This window comes from Aspergillus luchuensis, chromosome 5 (assembly GCF_016861625.1).
Source record: "Aspergillus luchuensis IFO 4308 DNA, chromosome 5, nearly complete sequence".
Taxonomy (NCBI): Eukaryota; Fungi; Ascomycota; class Eurotiomycetes; order Eurotiales; family Aspergillaceae; genus Aspergillus; species Aspergillus luchuensis.
In genome coordinates, this window is record NC_054853.1 from 5,046,691 (window position 1) to 5,071,177 (window position 24,487).

The 24,487-nt window shown below is 48.6% G+C and overlaps 7 protein-coding genes and 1 non-coding gene across 8 annotated transcripts; 3 read left to right on the forward strand and 5 right to left on the reverse strand.

Annotated features, from left to right (window-relative positions):
* Window positions 1–121: 121 nt before the first annotated feature.
* On the forward strand, window positions 122–9,875 carry AKAW2_51652S (uncharacterized protein; the record flags this gene model as incomplete). Its single annotated transcript, XM_041691605.1, has 4 exons — window positions 122–456; window positions 508–8,240; window positions 8,309–9,081; window positions 9,138–9,875. The coding sequence occupies 4 exons, from the start codon at window positions 122–124 to the stop codon at window positions 9,873–9,875; spliced, it is 9,579 nt and encodes a 3,192-aa protein (XP_041545073.1).
* An 850-nt stretch (window positions 9,876–10,725) lies between these two features.
* On the reverse strand, window positions 10,726–12,087 carry AKAW2_51653A (uncharacterized protein; the record flags this gene model as incomplete). The annotated part of the gene is made up of 1 exon (XM_041691606.1): window positions 10,726–12,087. The coding sequence occupies one exon, from the start codon at window positions 12,085–12,087 to the stop codon at window positions 10,726–10,728; it is 1,362 nt and encodes a 453-aa protein (XP_041545074.1).
* An 818-nt stretch (window positions 12,088–12,905) lies between these two features.
* Window positions 12,906–14,814, forward strand: AKAW2_51654S (GMC family oxidoreductase; the record flags this gene model as incomplete). Its single annotated transcript, XM_041691607.1, has 2 exons — window positions 12,906–13,148; window positions 13,201–14,814. The coding sequence occupies 2 exons, from the start codon at window positions 12,906–12,908 to the stop codon at window positions 14,812–14,814; spliced, it is 1,857 nt and encodes a 618-aa protein (XP_041545075.1).
* A 682-nt stretch (window positions 14,815–15,496) lies between these two features.
* Window positions 15,497–16,038, reverse strand: AKAW2_51655A (uncharacterized protein; the record flags this gene model as incomplete). Its single annotated transcript, XM_041691608.1, has 3 exons — window positions 15,497–15,507; window positions 15,566–15,633; window positions 15,695–16,038. 3 exons carry the CDS (start codon window positions 16,036–16,038, stop codon window positions 15,497–15,499), a joined length of 423 nt encoding a protein of 140 aa, XP_041545076.1.
* Window positions 16,039–17,517: 1,479 nt separating this feature from the next.
* AKAW2_51656S (uncharacterized protein) lies at window positions 17,518–17,859 on the forward strand (the record flags this gene model as incomplete). The annotated part of the gene is made up of 1 exon (XM_041691609.1): window positions 17,518–17,859. One exon carries the CDS (start codon window positions 17,518–17,520, stop codon window positions 17,857–17,859), a length of 342 nt encoding a protein of 113 aa, XP_041545077.1.
* A 638-nt stretch (window positions 17,860–18,497) lies between these two features.
* AKAW2_t50021A lies at window positions 18,498–18,569 on the reverse strand. The gene has a single exon. It is a non-coding gene; the product is annotated as a tRNA-Arg (tRNA).
* A 207-nt stretch (window positions 18,570–18,776) lies between these two features.
* AKAW2_51657A (uncharacterized protein) lies at window positions 18,777–19,851 on the reverse strand (the record flags this gene model as incomplete). The annotated part of the gene is made up of 2 exons (XM_041691610.1): window positions 18,777–19,613; window positions 19,672–19,851. 2 exons carry the CDS (start codon window positions 19,849–19,851, stop codon window positions 18,777–18,779), a joined length of 1,017 nt encoding a protein of 338 aa, XP_041545078.1.
* A 2,542-nt stretch (window positions 19,852–22,393) lies between these two features.
* On the reverse strand, window positions 22,394–24,179 carry AKAW2_51658A (uncharacterized protein; the record flags this gene model as incomplete). Its single annotated transcript, XM_041691611.1, has 3 exons — window positions 22,394–23,467; window positions 23,526–23,990; window positions 24,051–24,179. The coding sequence occupies 3 exons, from the start codon at window positions 24,177–24,179 to the stop codon at window positions 22,394–22,396; spliced, it is 1,668 nt and encodes a 555-aa protein (XP_041545079.1).
* Between the last annotated feature and the right edge of the window lie 308 nt (window positions 24,180–24,487).

The following is a 24,487-nucleotide window of genomic DNA, read 5'->3' on the forward strand; positions in this document are numbered from 1 at the left end:
CCAGGTGGTGAGTTGGCCCCGTCGCGCCTATTTAAACACTGCCTGTGGTACTCAGGTACATCTGTTAACAAAGACTCTTATTTTGCGCAGTACCATACTACTATCACCACGCTTCATCAAAATGTCCGTCGCGGAGACTCTTAGGGACGTTTTCAATCATATCGCCTTACCCCCCAAGCTTCCTGGAAAAAAGGACCGGGAGCCAGAAAAGGTAGAACGCGAACTCATAACCCGCTTGCGTTATGCAGTTCAAACCCTCTGCCATGTTGCAGATGACGCTTTGAAGTCTGTCTGGGAATCAATTATTGCGACACTCGACACATGCAGCGTAGTGAATCAGAATGGAATGGTGAACAAGGGCGCTCTGCTTGACGCACTGGGAGCACTACAGCCAGGGGGAGCTGTCATAGTAAATATCGGAGAGCAGAACGCCGCACTGCTTATTCGGATGCCACAGTAGGTCTGATACCTAGATATTGCGCGCTATTACTGACCAGTCATTATCAGGAGTGGTGATAATGTGGTCATTGAGGCCTTTGAAACATCACCAAGCGCAGAGCAAACACTCGCCGCTCCGGGAGCACTGCAATGGACATTCCCAGGAACGGCAGCATCGCTGCCTGTCGAAGAGTTTAGAAATCCGGTTCTCCAAGATTCTCTTACAGACTTTCTCGAAAAGACGAGCACAGAACAGCTGGAGCGGTTTGCAGCCAAAGCAAGGAAAGCTGGGAAGGAGGTGGTCGAGAGACGCGATACCGTCGACCCAGCCATAGTAACCGACTTCTTGATAACACTTCTCGAGATCAACGGTAGCCATATATGCCCGCCTGCACTACAGAAACGTGTTAAGGATGATGTATGCTGGGACGATGCTGAACTTCCGTGGCGGCGATGTCCGTTCTGGCTTGTGCTTCGAGTGTCTATCCAAAGATTGCTCTATTTACATCTGGGCAGTGATCTAGGCCGTTTGCAGTACAAGTATCTGCTTTGCATTGTCTTGGCACAATTACTTGAAAATCTCGTGGAAAGGAGAGTATTGGAACCGGGGCAATGGAGCTGGCTGAACACCAAACTGTGCCGTCGACTAGCCAAGCTGCAAACAGAAAGTCAAACTTCCTCAGCTGCAGTGAAAACTTCACATGCCCACCTATCCCGAACCCTAGATCCTATTTGCCAACGGTCTATCACCGCTGCAAGAAATGCCATCAACAGTGAATGGGAAGCATTTAAAAAGCACACTAAGCGCAAAATACCCCAGTTGCCTCACCATGCGGGGAACAGGGACCTTTATTTGAGTTTGCCCAACAGCATCTCCTATCTTCAGAGAGTCATGAACCTTTCTCGTCCTGCAGTGCGCAGTACTCAGAGTGTGAAGCCAGCCGATTTATCCGGCAAAATTGGAGATAATACCGATGATCAGTTTGTATCTCTTGCTAAGCAGTACTCTGAAATTGCCATAACAGAGCTTGACATTGAGTTGGGAAAGCAAAAGACGGCAAAGTCAAAGGAAGAAGGCGAAGAGGTGTGCATTGGTATTGCCCACCAGTTGGAACGCTACCTGGAAATTGTAGGACAATCTCACGAGCGAGATCAAGAGCAAATGAGTGTTCTGATTCTTAATGTCCTCGAATTATGGGTCGACATGGACAAATGTGCTACAAATGCATACCCTCTGCTCGTTGAGTATCATCCAGCTTTTTGTCCCGAGCTGTTGGATGTTCTACTTTTGTCTCGCCTCATTGATTTAGAGCGTCTAAACAAGGTCCAGACATACCTTCAAGGTCGCTGCACTGCAGCTACTAGGGGCAGTATGACAATTTTCACTGATCCATCACCAGGTTGCTTTGCCGATCGCTTTTTGGAACTCCCGATCGGCAGAGACCTGCTTCGGCTGCAAAATATAATCGAGGCCGCATCTTCAGGCGCTCGGGATAGAAAGGAGTCAGAGCTGACGAGTGTCAACCAAAAGTTCAAGTCGCTGACGGAGGATAAAGATAATAGCGCTTGTACCCAGCGGAGACACACCGACGGTACCCATGATATCCGAGGATGCCGCCACTGCTATTATATCCGGTGTCGTCGACGTTTACAGATCACTGTTCATGAGGATTACTTACCAACAGATCATAGATTGTATGAGAAGAGAGCGATAGTGTTTGAGCTAGGGATCCCCAAGGCATTTGCCGCGTACCGAAGTGCGACTTGGACTATCATCAACCGAATTGGACCCCCGAAAAACGTAACAGCCGCAGAGTCACCGCAGGTAATGCTCCAGGGACACACTCCACTTTCCAGCTACATGAAGACGAGATCTAAGGGAGGCATATCTCTTGCATCTCGCACGAAGTCTCATCTGAGCACACATTACAAGTGGAAGGCCTTGCCCGCGTCAACGAGAAGTATTCTACGGCCTTTCGGACTGAATTTTCTGTACTATGATTCTGACCGCCGAATTTGGGCCAACGACAAGCTCGAGCCCCTTACATTTGCGCACCATTTCGTTCTTACCTTACCCCCAGACCTTCCTTTTGCGGGACTTTACTCTTCCTCTGATTTTGCTCCGGATGGCCCGGGTCCATCTTCTTATGAGGCCATTGCAAAAATGCGCGAATGTCCACCAACAGTGACGGTGCATGAGTTTTTGGCACACCAGAATCTGATGTCTGGAAAGCATAGTCGATGGCTGTCTATCTTGACTGAGCTTGGGTCTTCCAATATCAATATCAGCTCGCTAGACGCAATGACTTTGTTGCGTCACCTTGCTTTGCAAGTTGGTCCTAACTCACAGGATGATGATCCCTTGCGCGTGATACATGGTGTTTTCAAAGATCTTCGGTTTTGTCAGAGGTTAATCGAGCAAGTTGACCAACATGCTTCCATAATAGCCCCAAACTGGCGTGAAGTGACATACATGGAAAGTCTGCTCACCTTGACTATTCAGGTATACAACCTCGGGTGCCAAGCATCGAGAGTAGAAGCGGAGAACTTGCTACTGAAGATACGCCGCATCACACTGGAATGGATCAACCACCTGCGAATGGAGACCCGGAACGCCTTACAAATTGACGTTGCAGAAAGAGCAGCTCGCTACTGCGTTCTAGCCGCTTTACTGTGTCGACGCACTTTCTTGCCACTAGCTTATGTCGGTCGCACGCTTGACTCTGGAAGCTTCCAATGCTTTATCGAGGCTACATTGGCAATGCAAGAGAGTGTAGTAGTAGATATGAAGAAGTTTGATCATTTTACCCGCAGCATGTTAGTGCGTGATATAAAAGCGTCCGTTCGACTTCGGCCAATTATGCAACGTGCGGTTCAGATGCATCCTGGAAGTATCGCATGTGCTATCGACAACGTTTGGCTGAAAAACAGGGATTATACGCCATGGGAAAGCTTGCCACGACCATATGAGTTGTGGATTACCGCTGAATCTAAGCCTACTGAGCACACAGTACCTCAGGTCTTTCACCTTCATCTTTTGGAAGGTCACTTTCTTGTAGATGGGAGGCCGTTGGGGAAGCTGCCAGCTGACATTCGCGACTCAGAAATACTCAAAGAGCTCTTTGGTAACCAGAGATTGACTGCCTTTCCATCGGATCGGCCTGGCATGAGTTACACTCTGGCAATCAACAAAGAGGGTCATCAAATTCATTTGGGACGTCGAGGTCAAGATCTAGTCATTCAAGCTACTACCGAGGATAGTAGACTGCTGGAACTTGTTCCACGGACAATTTTCGAAAAGGGCCAAATCTCCGACTTGCCTGTACCTTTGGTTCGTGATTGTGTGCACTGGATTGATTTGGGAACTGGGATTATCGAGGCTCGACGTATGCCGGCTATCTGGAGAAGGAGACCTAGCAACTGGTTGATAAACATTCGGACTCGGAGGGCGCATCGTAATGTCTCTACCTTGATCGACCCTCACTCCCAACTAGCCAAGGCTGTCGCGAGTATCTTCCTTCACTTCGAAGAACCGTCGATGCTAACAATCTATCAACCGCTCAGAAGAGCCCTTTCCGTCGAGTTGAAGCGCATGAACCTCAGGTTTCAGGTGAACAAGAAAAGAAGGCTATTGGGATGCCAACAGCTGAATGCAGAGATCGATCCCAATCAAGATGCTGGTACCCTTTACGGGCTTGAAAGCATGCTGGTTCTTCGAAACGTCCACAATCGCTCACAGCGCAGCATCATAATACCGCTTGGGAGAACTAGTCATCGACGATATGGAGTTCATGTGCAAGTGCGGAAACAGAATGATGGTGAATATGGAAGGTACATGATCGACGATGTTCTTGGCCGGGTTCATGGTCCCATTGAGCCGCGTCTATTGTATAACTTGGCACAATTGCACGCGCTTACATCTTTCGTTATTCCCGACCCCCTTACCAACCGAACTGGAACTGAAGAAGCGCTATCAATTCTAGAGTCGGCCTACTCGCTGCCGTGGAGTCCTCTGAGCTCGAACGTCATAGATGTGTTGCATGACATTTCCCATCTCACGCCAATACGACAGTATTATCCTAAAGGTGTTAAACGCCTGCAACTCGTGAAATGGGACGAAGAATTGACAGCATCAACACAGCATGAGGCATATAGGCTAGCAATTGATTCAATCCTAATCAGGTCTCAGAAACTTTCAAAATTTCAGATCGATGGAACACCCTACCAACCGCAAAACCCCATGAACGAACCACATCTCAGCGAAAGGGCACGCTGGCGCCGATCCTTGTACGAACGCTCGGGTGTGTCGTGTCAGCCCATAAGCAGACCCCCCGATGTTCCATACTTCTCAAGAGCGGGAAACTCTACGCCTACGTGCATCTCCAATGTACGAGAAATTGTGACTCTACTCCGAGAGCGGCCCCCCGTGATTCGAACCACACACAAGCTTGCGGGTATTATGAAAAAGTGGCCATATATTCGTGGCTTCAACAACACATTTACTCCGACTTCTATCCAAGAGATGCTGTCGTTAGACCTTGCACCTAACTTCGGCATGTTGGTACGCCTTTGCACAGAGTATGAGCCTCAGGATGCATACCGCCTCATGTTCCACCTAGGCCTAATTTCGTATGGCAATGTTGTGAACATGGATATGGTAAGGGTTTTGGTAGCCTTTTTCATTCTGTCTGATCTGAAAGAACTGGACTTGCCGTCCTATGCTTCCTTCGAAAACTTCCCAGACGATGCCCCCCCTGGCGTCGAGACACTGATGACCCTGGCACGGCCCTTTTGCAAGCAGTATCAGAGCCCGGTTGGCCAGAGAAACAAGCTTCAGAAGAATGAGCAAGCAAGGTATACAGACATTAAAGCTGAACGTGCTAACCATGAGAGGCAATGCATGGCTGAGAGCCAGTCGTTCGCTTTATCCCTCCTTAAGGAATGGCCTTGTTCTAGACCCTCAAACATTTCTTTCTCGGGCAATCACTTGGATGTCAACAGTGCTATTGACGCAGTTAGCCCGGATTGGCTGCGGCGCTATAAGAACCTTCGGCTTTCAGGGCTGGTCAAAAATATTCAGAAAATTCTGAATGCCTATAGTGCACTCGTGAACAATTTTGACGATGCTCCTACCGAAGCTAAGCCTGAGCTGTTTAGGTCGCAGCTAAGAACCACCCCAAGGGTCAAATTACAATTAGACCAAGACCTCATCCGCAAGCCGGGTCCAGAAGGAGTGTCGAGCTCAAGCTGCCCTCCACAAATGAATCAGATGGAGAGCGCGCACCATCCGAGCTCTACGAAGCATACACCCTTGTCAGTCAGTAAGCAACATACTAAACCGGAGATCATTGAGCTTGAGGAGATAGTGCGCAAAATCGCGAACTCAGGTTGCTCGGTCAGGTCGACCTATGGCCAGGATTTGCAGTTGAGTATTGCTGCACTCCGGGAGAAGAATGAACAGCCAATGGAGCCTCGTGAATCAGTGACATCTTATCTGGTGGAAATGGCAAAGTATGATGAAGAGATCGAAAAGGCCCACTCTGTTGTACGCCAGCTTTACCATCAGATATGCGAAAAGCTTTCAGCCGGAGATACCAGAGTCCTTTGGCTGCAACAATGCAATATCTGGCCGTGCATCACCCCGAGAACCATTCTGCAACAGCTTCGAACTACCACATGTGTCGAGTATGGACCAAACATGAAACTGGCCTTAATATCATACGGCCTTGCAATTGTTAACTTACAGCGCCTGATCCGTATGAAGGAGCTGTTTGCAAAAAGCGACCAAAGCAGGCTTGAACAAGAGCAAAAGTATCCATCTCACGCCATTTGGGATTACTTGAAGTACCCAGACTGGATTCTGCTTGAAATCGATGGAAACATGCAGATTCGCCCAGAGCAAGTAACCGTGGCTCTGGAGATGGTATCTCCCACGTCAGGCTCCAATTCCGTCTTGCAGATGAACATGGGTCAAGGCAAGACTTCGGTTATCATGCCGATGGTCGCATGTGCTTTGGCTGACGGCAACAATCTTCTCAGGCTCCTAGTGCCGAAAGCACTGACGACGCAAACTGCACAGGTTCTTCAGGGCCGGCTAGGGGGCCTTGTCGGCCGGGAGCTTATGCATATTCCCTTTTCACGGCGCACTCCCACAACCATAGAACTGGTCCGGGAATACCGCTCCCTCCATGAGAAGATTTGTAGCAGAGCAGGAGTCATTCTGAGCATTCCCGAGCACTCGTTGTCCTTCAAATTGAGTGGGTTGCAAAGAGTTTCAGATCTGAAGCTTGTTGAGGCTGTCGAAATGATAGCGATTCAGAATTGGATTGACCATGTCGGCCGTGATGTCCTTGACGAGTGTGACTACACTTTGGCTGTTAAGACACAACTTATCTATCCGAGTGGCACACAGCTTACGGTGGATGGACATCCCGATCGTTGGGAGGTGATAATGGCAGTTCTAGGCTTGGTAGCTCAACATGTTCGTGACTTAGCTTCAGCCTTTCCTCAGAGTATCGATCTGGTTGAAAGACCGCTCGCCTCATTTCCACTTGTGTTCCTACTCAGGCGGGATGTGGAGGTTGCACTCACTGAGCGAATCGTGCACGAGATCTGTTCCGGCTACAGCTCAGTTCTTCCAATTCAGAGCTGGACTGTTGGCGATCAGGATTTCATCAAGCAGTTTATCTCCCGGGAAAATTTGGATGCCTCGGCCACTCAGTGGATAGAAACTCTGTTTCAAGATGCCCCTGGAGCATGCAAGCGAGCATATCTGTTGCGTGGTCTGATTGTTCATCGAATACTTTTGCTGTGCTTGAAGAAGAGATGGAATGTTCAGTACGGACTGCATCCGAGGCGCGATCCAATGGCCGTGCCTTTTCAAGCAAAGGGTATTCCATCAGATTATGCGGAATGGGGGCATCCAGATGTTGCTATCCTGTTTACGTGTCTTGCCTTCTATCAAGAGGGCTTGAGCCAGGAGCAATGCCGTCGATGTCTCCAAGCTGTACTTAAGTCGGATGATCCTGCGACTGAGTACGATCGATGGACACAGACATCAACAGACCTACCTGAAGTGCTACGACATTGGAATCTCATCAATGTCGATGACCAAGGCCAAGTGGCCGAATTTTGGTATCATATGCGCTTATCAATGGTCGTGATCAATTACTTCTTAAGGCATTTTGTCTTCCCCGTTCACGCGAAGCAATTTGCGATCAAGCTTCAGGCTTCGGGCTGGGATGTTCCATTTAACGATTGTAACACAGCCGCTAAACGGACTGGACTTACGACCGGCTTCAGTGGGACCAATGACAATCGCAGACTCCTGCCGTTGACTATTAAGCAACACGATTTGCCGGAACTATTGCACACGAATGCTGAAGTCCTTACTTACCTACTCCAGAGCAGAAACAGGGAGTACAAGCACGCTGTCACAAACGGGAGACGACGATCTGAAGCTGAACTTCTATCCGACTTAGCAGACAGCAAAATCCGTATTCTCATAGATGCTGGTGCTTTCATCTTGGAGATGGATAACTTGACTGTGGTCAAGACGTGGCTGGAGAAGGATACGGCACCGCAGGCTGCAGTATACTTTGACACTGACAATAAGCCTTGGGTTTGGTACAGGATCGGAAGAAAATCGCCACTTCTAGCTACCCCATACGCCGATAACCTGCAAGATTGCCTTATTTATCTTGATGAGGCTCATACCAGAGGCACCGACCTCAAACTTCCTGCTAATGCCAAAGGGGCTCTAACACTGGGCCTTAACCAGACTAAGGATAAGACTGTACAGGGTAGGTTCTTCTTTGGTCTCCAGTTTGATATTACTAGTAGTAAAATGCTTGCTAATTATTGTCTATAGCGGCCATGAGGCTTCGTCAGCTTGGCACCACGCAATCTGTTACTTTTATCGCGCCTCCCGAGGTCCATCAAAGTATCTTGGATGTTAACCAGAAGAACCATAACGATAAAATTGATTCTTCTCATGTGGTATATTGGCTTCTGTACCAAACGTGCGCAAATAATGCCGAGCTAGAGCCACTATTCCACTCCCAGGGTGTTGATTTCTGCCGCCGCATCCAAGCTGCATCGGAATTCCCAGACTTCGTCCAAAACAAGACGCATCGTGAGAAATACATGGAGATTTTACAGCAATCCGAGCAGCAGACTCTACAACAGCTGTATAAGCCGCGTCTTTGTGGTTCTAGTGACGAAGAGAGGGGATTACTGGCTGGTTTACCGCCGGCGACCGGAAGGGTGGCTGAATTCCTAGAACAGCTTGACCATAGGCGGAGAGAATCTGACCTCCTGCAGAGCACAATTACCAGCTCAGCTTTGGAAGAGGTTGAACAGGAACGGGAGGTTGCTTACGAAATAGAGGAGGAGAGGGAAGTGCAACGCCCTCAGCGATTGAAAGCCTACGGATTCCCTGGGCTACATCCAGCCTTATCCCATTTCGCCCGGACTGGTCAGCTGCAAGGCTTTGGAACCGTTACTGCGGCAAGTTTGCTTCATGGAACCCAGTTGTCAAAGAAGTTCGGAATCAAGGGCAGTATTCTACTGCCTCATTTGCTCGTATCTGTGGAGTTCACAAGGACCGTCAATTCGAAACATAAGACAGGCGATGAGTTCACGGTAAGACTGCCATATATAGCGCTTAACGTATCTTCCTTAACTGACATCATCTACAGCGTCCTGTCAATTGGCTACTTTGCAATACAGAAAGTGAGATAGCAGTTGTTATCATTCCCGAAGAGGCAGAAGCATTGATCCCCATTCTGCGTACTTGCGGTGCTTCGTCAACGCACCTCATCACATATGCAGCACCGGTTACGAGACGCATGTTGCATTTTGAACGACTTGACTATTATTCAATCCCGCCTCTATCTTCACCACATGCTCTGCCACCATGGTTACCGTTCGAACTTGGGATTCTCGCCGGACGGCTGTACTTCGGATATGCCGAGTACGAAGGGATAATGGAACAGTTACAGCTGGGGTCTGACTGGCTAGATGTCAGTAACCTTGCGTCACGGGAGTTGACAAACAAAATGGGTTTCTTGCAAGAATGGCTAGCCCTTCGCCGGCAAGGCCAGGACATTTCTCATACGCCCATGGGCTACATATGCCAGCGGAGGCCTCTTCGTGTTGATCACCCTTTCTTCGCTGAAGTGAATGCACAAAACGGCCCCAGCCATATACTTCGGTCTTCTGGCTACAAGTCTGGAGCGAAGGAGGAATACTACGACAGCGACGAGGACGATATGGGTGATTATGAAGTAGTTGAAGATGAGACCTTTCAGGATGATCATGAGCAGGAAGATGTTGATGAGCCCGAGTTTGACAAAGTCGATGAGTTGAATCACAAGGATATCGAAGATGGCGATGGTTACCAGGATGGCGAGGAGAGAAATTGCCAGCTTCAATGAATGCAAAGAGGGTTACCATTTCAAATCTGTTTTGATCTACCTCACTGGAATATCTTTGTCTGCTCCATCTGTGCTGGTCGCAGATAGAATTGCTTTCTTTTGACTGGACTAGTTGGCGACCGTGGTTGGGCCATTGATTTAACTAGATTAGACTAGAACTGAGACAATATGAGAGCTAATGACAGTGCCGTCGAACGATCTTCCTACAACTTGTCAGTTGAACTAATAATATGTCCTTCACTATCAATTTTCAAGAGCTTTACACCCCGTACAAATTTTGTGTCCTACTCCCAGTCAACCTCACTGCAATAAGCATTCCTAGACACAAACCGAAACATACGATTGTCCATTCCGTCTATGTGGTACCCTGTCCCCTTTGATCTTCCAAACGAACAGAAAACAAGACAGCTAACATATTGATTCCTTCGACAACGGCACATCTACATCCCTGTTTGATTCGAACTTCGATGCCAATGGCTTATATTGTCGAGCACGTCAAGCTATACAACAGTCAACTCCATAACAAATAATAATAAAATTGTAGGGGTACTGATTGCGGGTGAAGAGGAATGTTTGCAGTTGTACGTGGTCGTGGTATGATCCAGTGCAGTACGGTGCGTGACGACATCCATTCTAATACTATAGATGCTGCGACGCGCAATGATTATATTAATGGGCAGCACTGTTGCTAATGAGAAGCAGAGGTAGAGAGTGATAATGGGGTCGTTCAAATGGGGATATATGCTATTTAGTTCTAAAAGAAGACGTCTGCAAATAAACAGTATAAAACAGATCATACTGGACATGGTTTACCATGTAAAACATATAAATAATACCCACGGGTAGTAGATCAACGCCGAGATTCTTCAAATAACCTCGGCTTGGTCAGCCATGTAGTAGCTGTCTTTGCCGCGACCGACTGTTCATAATCTTGGATCTGCTCATTAGCCTTCAGTTTTGCGTGCTCGGCATCAGCGGGAATTTGAGCAGCCCATTCCCGTAGCGCGTCGAGCTCCCCTTGAAAATGTAGGGCCACGTCTTTCCATGAAGAGGCCTCTTTCTCCTTGGCGAACCCTGTTTTATCGCCCAAGTTGCCTAACTGGTCTTTGTCTACCTCGATCGCCTTCTGGACCTTTTCGTAGAGTGCTGCCTCCTGCTCATATCCGCGAAGGCGTTCTCGTACTGTTTCAACAGTGTAGGCATCGGCGTCCTTGGATTTTTCTTCCAACCATCTCCTAGCGCCCCTCTTTCTGACTTGCGCCGACTCAAGCTTTCTCTTGGTTTGAGAGTATTCCTGGGCGATTAATTTGCGCTCCTCCTCCAGGAGATCATTGTTGTTTCTGCGAAAAGACCTTTCCGCTTTCCAAAGCTCCATCCGGAACATCCACTCTTCGTCCTTGCTCTTCGCTGCAGCAAGTGATTTTTGCAATCTTGCGATTTTGCGATCACTCTCTTCCACTGAGATCATACACCTTTTTAATTGTAGCAATATTTGGTTTGTGTACTTTCCGACACTGGCAAGACCTAAAGCCCTTAGTTGATCCACCTGAAATGCATCGCCATCGAAGTTGCCCGGCCATCCGTGCATCCGATACAGCCCTTTCACATCCAGCCTTCCAGCATCCCAGTCAATGCAGCTATCGTCGCTTCCACCTGGTAGTACCTTGAGTTCGCGATACCATCGGGCGATATCCCGCAATACATCTCCCGCAGGCCTGCTAGGAAGGTGCTCAAAGTTAGTCCCCTTCTCGCTCTCGGGCGCTTCATTCGGCACATCGTATAGCGTCGGGTCGCAGCTGCAATCGTCCACAGGATCCGGAATCCAGATGCGGTGCTCTCGTGCATCATATATGATAACACTTGTGTGGCTTCCCATCTGTGATAACGCCGTCATCCAGGGACGCATGTATGGCCCGTCTCCGTCCTCTTCCGAGGGCCCGGGGCATAACGGATCACGGCCGTCTTCGAACGCAGGACCCGTCACGAAAGTCCATGAAAGAACTGCCATCAAAAAGGCTCGTGTTTGCAATTCGTGAGTCCACATAGGGAAGGATGCTATAGAGGTAGATGATAGCTGGGTCCAGCCCATGTTTCTCGTACACCGGGCGCATTTTGGAGATGTCGTGAGGCCCAGTTTGAATTGTCTTAGGATCAAGGTACCGCATCTGTGCAAGAGTCTGGTAAATCCCCAGCATAAATTGTGCAACTTCATGTAGCTGGGCTTTCTGAGCGTTCGATATTCCGGTCATGGTGGGCTTCTTTGTAAGGGCTCGAAAGGATGATGGGGTGAGCTTAAGCGTGAATATCGAATGGCGATTGGCAAAGCCAGCTGGTCTAACCTGAATCTTAAGAAGCGTGTGAGGATAGCTTCTATGAGTAGTATATGTTACTTATAGCTCGGGGAAAACATCATCCCTGGAGCTCTTGGCCACTTGGGTTGGAGCCTGCATTTCTTGCGTCGTTGCTGCCTGGCCGCTGCCTGGATCCTTGCTTTGGCATGGTGGTGCTTGGACAGGAGATACTAGCATCATCGACTAGACTTGTTAAACAACCTTCATCTTCAAGTTCTGCAATGTGCTTCAAATTGGGACCACCGGGAAAGCCGCACAATTTGCGATAGGAGATCTCCGTTGCAACCAAAGGCCTTTGCTACCATTTTGCAGCATATCATGTTGCTTGCTTTGCTACCTCATTAATTAATGTGAAATTGGAGGGGTGGACCTCGAAGGGCCAATGTTGCAGCAAATGATCGGCGATGCTTGCTCGGTGCAGCATTGATAACAATAAGCGCCGCCGCTGCGTAAGCCGGGTTTTCCTTGGGCTCTCGGGCGACGATATCCAATAACTTCAGGGCGGATAGCCACATCTGACAAGTCAGTCAGTTTCTCGTATCAATCCGAGCCGTGACCCCGCTATGCTTACTCTTGACTGACCCAAGCGTCGATTGATTCAGCCGGATTATAGTATAAATGGGTGCAACTGACCGGCTCTTCTGCTCTCACCTCATGACAACCCATATACAAGTCCATCATGATGAGAAGAGATACCTCATCTTTGTCCGAAATCCAGCCAGTGTACGACTATGTCGTTGTTGGAGGAGGAACTTCCGGGTTGGTGGTGGCCAGCCGATTGACAGAAGACCCCGCAGTCAGCGTTCTGGTGTTGGAAGCTGGAAGCGATCGTGTGGACGATCCGCGTATCGCAGCTCCGGGCCTCTCGGCCAGTACCTATTTTGACCCTGAATTCGATTGGAGCCTTATCAGTGAACCTCAGGTAGATATGCAAGCCTTTGCAATACATGGTCCCTCATATTGATGTGGAATAGGAAGGTCTTAATGGCCGACGCCTTGCTCAGTCCCGCGGTCGAACATTGGGAGGTTCCTCGGCTATCAACATGGGCATGGCAATCTACCCTAGCCGTAGCGATATCGACTCATGGGAGCAGCTGGGAAACTCGGGATGGAACTGGAAGTCTCTGTCCGCCTACATGCGAAAATCGCAGACATTTATACCGCCGTCGGATGAGGTTCGCGACCAGCTATCGCTAGGCTATGTTGATCCGGATGTTCAAGGGACCAATGGACCCATTCATATTTCGTTTGGTGATGGGCCTTTCCCGGCATTCACGGCCGCCTGGCCCCGGACATTTGAGGCTTTGAATCATCGACTGACAGGGGACCCAATGTCTGGTCTGGCCAAGGGTGCCTTTTGCAATCCGGCTACTATCCACGGCACCTCACGGGCTCGTAGTCATGCGGGGGTCGCCTATTATACTCCCGAAATAGCGCAACGCTCGAATCTCCGAGTCATCACCGAAGCATTTGTGGAGAAGGTTCTGCTCGACAAGACAGCCTGTGTCGATGACGGCCAAGCTATCGCGACCGGTATCCAGTTTCGAGGGAATGATGGAATCCAACGCACGGTGGCCGCAAAAGCAGAAGTTATCCTAGCGGCTGGCACAATCAAGACACCGCATCTGCTAGAGCTCTCAGGCATCGGTGACGCAAAGCTTCTGCAAGCGCATGGTATCGATATTATCATCGACAATCCTAATGTAGGCGAGAACCTGCAAGAACATGGCCTCGTCCCATTTACCTGGGAGGCTGCCGATGGTCAAATAACCGGGGAAGCTTTACGGGATCCTGAGGTAGCCAAAGCCGCCATGGAAGCATGGCAATCTTCGGGAGCTGGACCATTAGGCTCCCATCCACTAGGTTCGGCTTTCATGACTCTCCCGGAATTGGAAAACGGCGAGCTATCCGGCCTCATAGAAAAGCACCTGAAAGAGGAAGGTTCCGCCAGACAGACGGCGCAGTACCGTATTCTTCGCCGATTTCTCGAAGATCACGACGAGCCAACGTGCCAGTATACGCTAGCACCATTCCAAATGACGCCTGACAAAGGCTCCGATCCTAGAGGCACCTTTAGCATGTCAGAGCCCGGAAACTACATTAGTATAGTGGCAGTCTTGAACCGGCCATTTTCCCGAGGTTCGGTACATCTAGCCTCGTCAGATCCAACAGTGCTGCCGACTTTCGACCCTCGTATGCTGTCACATCCACTTGATCTGGAGATCCAAGCGCGTCATGTAATGTGGCTTGAGACGCTGGCAGCCACGGAGCCCATGGCATCGCTGCTGAAGCCGAATGGCCGTCGACTGCACTATCCAACGCGTGTGACGAGCCTTGAAACAGCGCGTGAGCTCACGCGGGACCGCTTATTATGTCATTATCATGTTTCAGGAACGGCAGCTATGATGCCACGAGAGATCGGGGGTGTGGTTGATGATCGGTTGAGGGTGTATGGATGTAGGAACTTGCGCGTGGTCGACGCCAGTGTGATCCCGTTGATTCCTCGCGGTAACATCCAGACGACAGTGTATGCTGTAGCGGAAAAGGCTGCTGATATAATCAAGGAGGATAGATTGGCTTCACTGTGAAGGGAAATGGCTCTTAATTTCCTGGATATCTTGACTTAGACGTTACTGTGGGGTGGAGAGACATAGTCATTTGGCTACTAGCGTGCCTTCATTGATGCTGCAACCGGAGGTAATTAAAGAAGTCACATTGTTACCTTTCGTTGAAGTACCTCGGAATGGATGGAGTCGTTGATTGTGATCTGTCAAGACAAGCTTCCTGTTGTCAGTTCTACTGGCTTTCCTGAGGGAAGAGTCTTGGAAGCAATAGCTAGAAGGTACGCCTTCCATCACCTGACCTACAATACGAGAGATATACCCTTCTTTACTCTTATTGTTGTACACCGTTGTTTCTCCTTTGTCTTCTGCACTGCATAATTCATATCTTGGCTACTATCTAGAGTCAGTCCAAGCTCGCTCAATCCTCAAGACGCAAACAGTCAATATCTAAGTAGCAGATACAGTTTGTTTCGTCATAATATGCAAATTGATATTCAAGTAAGCCCACTAAGTATAATACAAACATAAGAAACGTATTCATCATAACTCATAAGTCGTATCCTGCAACGAATCCCACGAAGCGATACCCGAACCGAATTATAAAGGAACAATACGATAGAAATACATGCTGAGAATTATAACGTCATAAACTCAGTCTGCCATACCCCCACTGTCGATAAAGAACCGCATCGACTAGAAAGCGACCTCACACATGTCCTAGAACCTTCAGTCAGTGTCATCACATACACGAATATAAGAAGATTCAATCACATACTTCCCAACGGCTTCGCCCTCTTCGTAATCGACTTCACCTGATCCTGCTTCATTTTCGCAGCGCGTGCTCTACCATCCAGTATTAGCATGTCTGACCACGAGAAAGACAATGAGTAAGGAAGCAACTTACTCCATCTTCGCTTCCTCGTCCAATCTTCTCACATGTTCTCTGGCCTCACGCACTGCCCGTTTCGAAGCCATCAGTGCCCTATCCGCCTCCCGCTCAGCCGCTTCTGCGCGAGAAACCTGTTCTTTGGCGGCAAGAATGGATGGGTCTTCATTTTTTCGGCTATGGCCGAAAAGGGAGTGGTTGTGGTGGCGGGAGGAGGAAGGAGAAGTGGATGACGATGAGTAGTGGGAGTGGGAGCCGGAGGAGTGGCGGGAGCGACGGTGAGAGTGAGAGGATGTGGTGTTGGGGTCGTCAATACTGCTCCGGTCGGAGCTGGAGTGGGAGGATGAGTGAAAGAGGGGCATGTTGGCGATCCTGTAGCTTGCTCTTAGAGTATGGTGAGGCGATTGAGGCGAGTGTCTGCGTTAGTGGATATTGGAGATGAGATTGTAGACGGTCGGGATGGTGGTAGTTGTGCTGTATATAGCTTTCCCTTTGTCTACACAGTACTGAGAATTAAGGGCATACGTAAGTGGCGATAGATGCGAGACGGTGAAGAGGGCTCAATCAATTAGTCGATGATCATAGGTTGCGGCAGCATGCGATGTCTTGTTGATGGTTGGAGGAATCCTACATTTCCCACATGGTTAATGTTTACCCCAGGAATAAGAGGGTAGAATGGACCCATGGTAGAAGGATGACGATATTCTGGGCGACATAAACTATGCGAGTGGATGTGTGTTTCCGCGATGATGTCAAAGGGACCGTTGTGCCGTCCCGATAATGAAGCTGCGGAGGATAATTGGTCGCAGATCTGCGGTGACATCAGATCCGGCGGACGTGGCATCGCAAATATGCGCCAGCAAGGGGTGGTGTTGTTAGCTGCGATAGGTCATGTCAATCAGTCAGTGGCTGAAAAGGAAGCTTTTTCAATGTTGCACTACCTCATAGCTGAAGGTAGCTGCAGAATGGGGAATGAGCTTACAGGGCTAGAAGGGTAGTGGCTGCTTAGCATATGCTTATGCCTGGACTTCCCACAGTGCCGACATAGTGGAGTGTCCCTTGGATAATAGTGGTTTGTGTTTGGGCCATGTGTCTTTGTCTGTGTTTTCTTTGAGATTGATGCACTGTTGTTGTTACTTCTGAGGTTGCAGTGTCTTTGATAACATTCTCTCTTAGATTAGAAAGCAGCAAATACTGCACATAATCAACTGATTAGGATTTTCTTTGGGTTTCCTTCAGTATTATCGACCCAGCTGGCCCCCGAATATCACGCGCTGTGATGATAGTGATAATACTATCTGACCGAGGTGTATAGCTTTCGCGATGCTCGGTGCGGTAGATGATGATGATGATGATCCAGGATGTCTGTCGGTACTCATTGAGGCCTAATTTCTCAGGCCTGTGGTCAAAGCTAATGGCATCATGCATTCATCCATGATCAAAATGTACGTGAAACGAGATTGCATCGACAACCCCATTGTATTGGAGGCGCGGAGTCTCCGCTAAGTAGGTATATCTTTTCAACTAAATCAACATCACCGAGGAAAGCACATATAACCTTGACTAATGCAATTTCAGGCGCGCACGAAGTATTAGTTAAGAGGGTTATCTACATCAGCATGGTTACATGAGCTAATAACACTACTAACGAAAAATCTAAAAGAGAAAACCTCACACTGACGCCCAACCACATCTAATTCTGATGCAGCCATGATCAGTCGACACTCCACCCTCTACCCTCAAGATGAAAGATTCCATCCACCCAAATCCCTTCCTCCAATATCCCAATAACTACCTTCCATCAACACCTATGACATTATACCTTATTCCCAAAATCAAAAATGCTCAACTTCAAACCCAACCTCCTCCACAAACTCCTCATTCTCAATCGAACAACATCATCCTCAATAATGATCAAACTCACCCTCATGTGTCTCCTCATCTTCACTTTCCTCACCACGCCCTGCTTAGCAGACCGCAGCGACACCAAGATAGCCAACGCCACCGTGACCTACGACTGGGAGACACCAGACCAGAACCTCACAGTGATCTGGGATTGGGATATGGCCGAGACTGTGAGGGTTTCTGCTGGGCATAGTAGGGCTCTTTCGAAGCCTGTGGGAGGGAGGATAGGGATTATTGTTCTGGGTGCTGGGGTTGTTGGGGCTTTTTCGGTCTGGTGAGATTTAGATACAGGTCATATGAACCTGAGTTTATTGTTGAACTTGTGTCTTTTGGTCTGACTACTGTTTAGTTTAGGATAGTTGGGGTAGCTACTATATTCGTATACACAGTGGGAAGGAAGTAGGAATAGACTTGAAGTTCTAAGAGTATCATGACGGCCCTTCTTTCTCTCTAACATCCACTCATTATCACTAACTTACATGTCATTTAGCAGTATAGCTCATCCTAAAATGAATAATGGTAGACAGATGATCATCCCATCCGCCTGCGTTTACTACACACAATCGTAGAATGAACTTATCACTGCGGTGGTAAGTCGTACTGCAGAAATATATTTCCCTCGGGTGACCACCCCACCTTACAAAAACGCCCAGCACACCAACACCCTAACAGCCCCAAACAACCCCTCCATTCCAACCTTGGCAAGGCTTAAAGGAATACCCCTGAAAATGCAATGCACTGCAATGCAGCTGGGGCATGAGCTTCGCATCCTCTGCCCCTTCTCTCACATCAGCGAAAAGCAAATGCCAAGACATGGTGGGTCTGCAGCAGCAGAGTTTGGGTCGGTCGATATCCGCTCAATACCCACACGATCCAAAGCAGAGATTTTATTTACACCAGCAAAAATTTAAAAAGATGACCGACGCAGGACTCGAACCTGCAATCTCTTGATCCGTAGTCAAGCGCCTTACCATTGGGCCAGCCGGCCTTGTTGAGTACCAGTAGTTGGAAGGGGTTTATATTTCGGGCGGACACATGAATTCATCTAAACTGGTATTTTATATGGACAAAATCACAAAGGGTATGTATGCTATGCTGCATTGGATATCATGAACGTGGAAACAGAGACAGAAGGAAAGGGCTGTAATGTACAGGTGGACGTGAAGTATATAGAGATGAAGGAAAGAAAGAAACATCATGGGAATGATTGGCGCGACTCAGGTTCCTGATCGCTGTAGGGTTCGAGAAGGGCTTCCTTCTCAGAGATAGGCTCGCCGTCTTCGATGTTGATGATGGGAATGTTCTGCTGCTGCTGCCGGCGGCTAGCGGCGCACAGGTAGATCGAGATGATGAGACGACCCAGCAGGAATCCAACAATGCAGGCCACTCCACCAGCCATGATTCCCATCAGGGCGGGGAGGATGACCGGACGGGCGATCTTCATGATGCTCTGTTCACGTCCGGTCCAGAAAAAGTGGCCGCTCTGGCTGGAGGGGTAGTACTTGTTGGAGGAAGGGCGGCGGTGGGGATGGGCGTCGGAAGATCCGGCCATCTTGTGAGGGTGCTCGTGGGCGTGTTCATGTTCATGCTCGTGTTCGTGCTTCGGGTGCTCCGGCTTGACGCAGTTCTTGACGGCCTCCTTGGCATGGTTGTAATATGTTTCGAGCTGTTCCTTCCAGGCCTTCATCTGCCAGACACGGTTTCCGTGACCGTAATCGCGGCTACCGTTCGGGTCGATCATCGCCAGCTGCAGACCACCCTGGGCGTCTCTGATTAGGCTGATGGCAATGGCGTTCTGCGTGGCAGCTTGACCGTGCTGGTCGAAGAGACGGAGCTTGAGGTAGTAGATATCGCCCAGACCAGCGCCGGGACGAGCAGGCAGTGGCCGTACATCCAACGAGTAGGAGACCTGAACTGGCTGAACGAAGGACTCCCACTTGCGATCTGCTGTGAACTGCATCGGGACGGTAGCGGGGAAGATGGGTTGTTGGTTGGCTCGGAGGGTGCCATTTTGGGTGGAGAAATCGATGGTCTATCCAAGATGATTAGTATGGGATGATGGTCGACTGCGTTGATACGTGAGTACATACCAGTTGTGAACCAGAGTCGAAGGATTCCGTGCAAGTCGAGTCCGAGAAAGCGCAGGGGATAGCAGGAAGGTTGATTTGATGAGAACCAGCGGTAGAATGCAGCTGAGGTGCGGGCAGAGCTGCGGCGGCCGCAGTAGTGATGCACAAGGCACCAGTTGCGGATAGAAGGCGAAGCAACATGGTGGTATGGATGGGATGGATGGATGTTGAAAGAGTGACAGGCTGTCAGGGAAGAACTGAACAGTGGTTAAAGAATGACGGAGACGCGCGGGAAAAAGCTTATAGAAGTACTTTTGCTCTGTTATTAGCAAAAGCAAGTAAAGAGAGACTGAGGAACTAATGCAGAACGAAGAGCGACCGGGCAAAGCATATAAAAGCGCATCAAATCAGTCCACAATGACAACATTCAGCGCTAACGGAGGGGCCGAAAAGTGATTGGGTCAGTGCAACTTCGGTCCAGAGAAAGAGGATGAAGCTAAGCTAAGGCTGAGCGACCCTGATTCACCGAGGGAAATGCAGGTAAAACTAAAATGCAGATGATGGGCTGCTCCGCCCGTTCTGATTGATCGCGCGGATCATCTTTTCCTTCGCGACGGAAGCGACGCCGTCCAACACAGCCTCGTCGCCAGTGCCGTTGGTTTCATGGTTGCCCTTTTTGGGGGCCAGGCACACTCCCCCTTCGCTTCCTTCACCTCTTTCATTCCTTTCTTTCAAATCCTTCTTTACTGTAAAAACGCTAAAACCCTAAACCGCCCCCAAGATATAACCATCTAACTAACCCCCCGTCAGCCACGCTGATGCAAAATGCAACGATCCGTCTTATTCGAATCATCCAGAAAAGCGACCGATCTTCATCCTCACATCAAAGCACACTCGGATCATGGAACGACGGCGCTCAAAACACTGCCCTCCGCCCCAATTGGTTAGCTAATTAAGACTATTAGCACATGCTCTGTCTATGTACAAAGTAGTCTAGTCTAGCGGCTATCCAGATACTACCAAACTCGACTCGGGGCCACTTCCAGTGGCCATCTATCTATTCCTGGCCCAACTGTCTTGGATTTAGCGTGAGACAGTCCCAGTCCCAGTCCGTCAGGGTCCACTTTGCACGCGATGAACCCCTCAACTTTCAACTCCAACTCGCCGACAGGACAAATTCACCCAATGGCAAAAGCCTCACTGGCCCCCACGGGCCATTGAGGCATAAACCGACCAGCCAATGCAGTCCTACCCATGGGAAGCTTAGCAACGAGGTTATCGAACTAGCTGGCTGGCTGGCTGGCTGACTGGCAGTCACCAACTAAGACACGGGTTGCCTGCTTTGCCCCTGGGCAAATTACTACTCTTCTTTTAACCTTTTATTACTAACTACCCCTGACACCTTACCAATGGCACTCGCTCTCCACGACGGGCTGTTCCGACCGTGGAGATGCAAGCACAAAGATTGGAATAGTAGTGGAAGAAATTTTCTTTCCTGCCGATCATGTGAACAGATCTACAATCTGAATAGGATAGAAGAATACCTTCGGACATGACTCTCTCCGCCCCTTTGTCTTGCCGAATGCGCCCCCGAAGATCCCCCGATGTCTTCTGGTTCTCTTCTCTTAACGTAATCCACAATCGCGCGGCCCGTACAATCGCGCGGCCCATCAACTAATGCCATATAAAAGCTGTTTTTTTAACTTCTAATATCTCAACTATCCTGGAATCATATGACTTTATCTTCAACTGATAGATTATAATGATCAAAAATTTATTTTTAATATTTTTTTAAGATTTTAATAACCACATATAATGGCTGGTAATATAAAATACCTGTAATTTACTTGTAATTTATAGATATTTCTAGATTAAATATAAATAAATTATTTAAAAATATCTGGACACTTCTAATATATTTATCTTATTATTATTGATCTCTATTCATCATTGTAGACTTATATAAAGTGTAATTATTGAGATATTATAATTATTATAAAAGATAACTTCTGTATAGCATTACAGGATGGGCCGCGCGATTGTATGGGCCGCGCGATTGTGGATTACGTTATGCCCGACGACGCTTTTCTGAATAATTGCGAGTCTGCCTAGTGCCCGCCGACGGACTCCGCGGTGACCGCCTTACTACTTACTAGGTTAGGCAGCCGTGGTTATCTCTGATCGCAATTGGTCGTCTCGGCATAGCTGAGAACCTCGGAGTACTAAGTAGGCACCAAACATACAACTTTTTCTTCGGCTTCACCTTCCGTACGGTGTCACTATCTATTTAGTCACCGTTGCTGTGCCTCATTTAGATTTTAGATAGTGTGTAGTGGGCCTAGCGACTGGCACATATCAAGTCAAGCTCTCCGAGTCGGCGGCATTTGCTCCGACCAAGCATTCTAGCGCTAGCGCTAGCGGAGAAATTGCTGCTATTTTTACTAGCATTTATCGCTGTCATTCATGGTCTGAGAATTCTGCCCATGTCTCACTGCAATTAGACTATTTACCGAACAACTCGATAGTATTTACCGAACAACTCGATCGTCTCCGGAGCCTGAATTTTGAGAGGTTCAAATGCGGCTCAAGGCCGTGTTGATCATTGGCAGAGTAGCAGATTGCCGTTGCATTCAATATCCAACTCAATTATAAGCACTAAATAACCGTACTGAATCTGCAGGGCCCAGACTAACCAGTGGGAATATTGAATGGGGCGATAGTGTGGAAAAGGCATACAGGCTCTTCATCCAGTAATGTTCCACCAGAATCGACACCGGTCCGAGTTCACCGGATCGGAGGTGATCGCAATATCTTGCAGTCCCAAATTCATCACGCGCCCATCTTTCGAGTATTCCTTCCACTTGATGGCCATATCCTCGGCCGAAGTGGGAAAGCCTTGATTCAAAAACGTAATGATATAATCCTGCATGGTCAGCGCGAGACTTGCGTTGAATAGCCCCAGTTCCGTATCGGGCTGGGAATGGTCCCAGAAGTTGAATGCCACATCTTGGGCATGCACACCCGGTGGCACGCTGAATACCGACGCGTATGAGGTATCGAATACATTATCGAGGTAGCGGTTCTTGCATTGAAAGAATGCATCGCTCATGAAGACCGATGTCCGCTCTAAGGGATTGCTATATCCCAATGTCTCCGAGGATAAGGTTGAAGCGTTGTAGACCGGGGGATACCAGTATTGGACGATTTGATCCACAGTTTCGGGCGATATACTTGGAATATAAGTCTCGATGAGGGATTGGAAGGCTGAGCTGTTCATGCCTGCTGGCGGAGTGAAAGTCAGCCCTTCATTGATTGTGTGGCTTGTCATCACGCGGATGTTCTTCCATTTGAAATCTGGATCTAGTAAAATCCTGCTTGGAAGATCCGTTATGAATGTGTTATCAATAACCGGCCCATAAGTATATGTTCCGTACACAGATGTAGTAGCTATTTGGTAGGCATTAGCAGTAATCAGCTGTTTTGATGGAAGTTGACGGGCCTCTTCGAGAGAGGTCACGTTCAATAATTCCAGGAAGTCTTGTAAAGTCGACTTCTGTAGTTCAACTGATTGCATATACCACCCTGGGCTCTGAATAATCGCCTGCTGGAAAGGCACCTCCCTCTCCACCCCCGTAGATGCTGCCAATTGATGGACGATAGAACCACCTCCAGCAGACTCACCCATGACAGTCACTCGCCCGGGATCACCACCAAACAGACTGATATACTTTTTCACCCACTCCAATGCTAAGCGTTGATCATAAAGCCCAGCATTGCCCAGGCCCTCGCCATCAGACAGCCACCCAAATGCTCCCAGCTTCGTAGGTTAGCCTGCGGTCTCACCAAACCTGAAGGTAAACCGAAATCTTACTCACCCGATAATTCACTGCAACATACACAAACTCCTTTCCAATCTCCGAACCCCTCTCCAAAAGTCCCGTAGGCAATACCTCTGTCTTATCACCCGTAACAAAGCCTCCTCCATCAAACCAAACCAGCACCGGCGCAGCCTCTGACCCTTCAAAAACACTTTTGGGCACGACCACATCCAAGAAAAGGCAATCTTCCGTGATTCTTGCATCCTCGGGTGGCCAGACAATTGGATAATCACTTATATCATCAGACCCGTTAAACGGCGTGCCTGTCAAAACGCTTTCAAGAAACGGGATCAGGATTTCTGTTGACCATACAGGTTCGCCTTGGGGACACACGCGTCCAACGGCGCCATTCTGAATTTCGGTTCTGTTCGTTGATGGAGGCAGCGGTGGGCGAAAGCGCAGGGTAGATACAGGTGGTGCGGCGTAGCGAATGTTACTAAAGTTATAGGCTTGTGTTGATTGCTGGGACGAATTAATCAGTTTATTGAATGTGTTAGTAGTTTGGTACAGGTGGGTACTTACATCGAGAGAAAATGCCTGGTGTAGCTCATAACCCAGATCTACGATGGGTAAGGATTTGGAGTGAGCATATGATGAGATAGAGGAGAGAAGACTGAGGAGAAGTATGTAGCCTTTCTTGCGGAGATGCATAGTAAGCAATCACACCGCAAGATAGTGATTATGTGTGGCAAACAGTATGGCTTGTGGGTGTGGGTGTGTGATATCTCTGTGTGTGATATGTCCGTGTGTGATATCAACTGTCAATAACTGTCAATGGTGATAGTAATCTGCTTATATTTAGAACGGACCGACGGGGGAGTCATTGGAAGTGTGAGCTGGCCAAGTCTCCAAGGAGTGTTAATCGGAAGATAATCGAGACGGTGTAGTTATAGTTCAATAGTTTATGCCGACGTCGCATCATCGCAACTCAATAAAGGTGACAATGATCACTTGCGTCC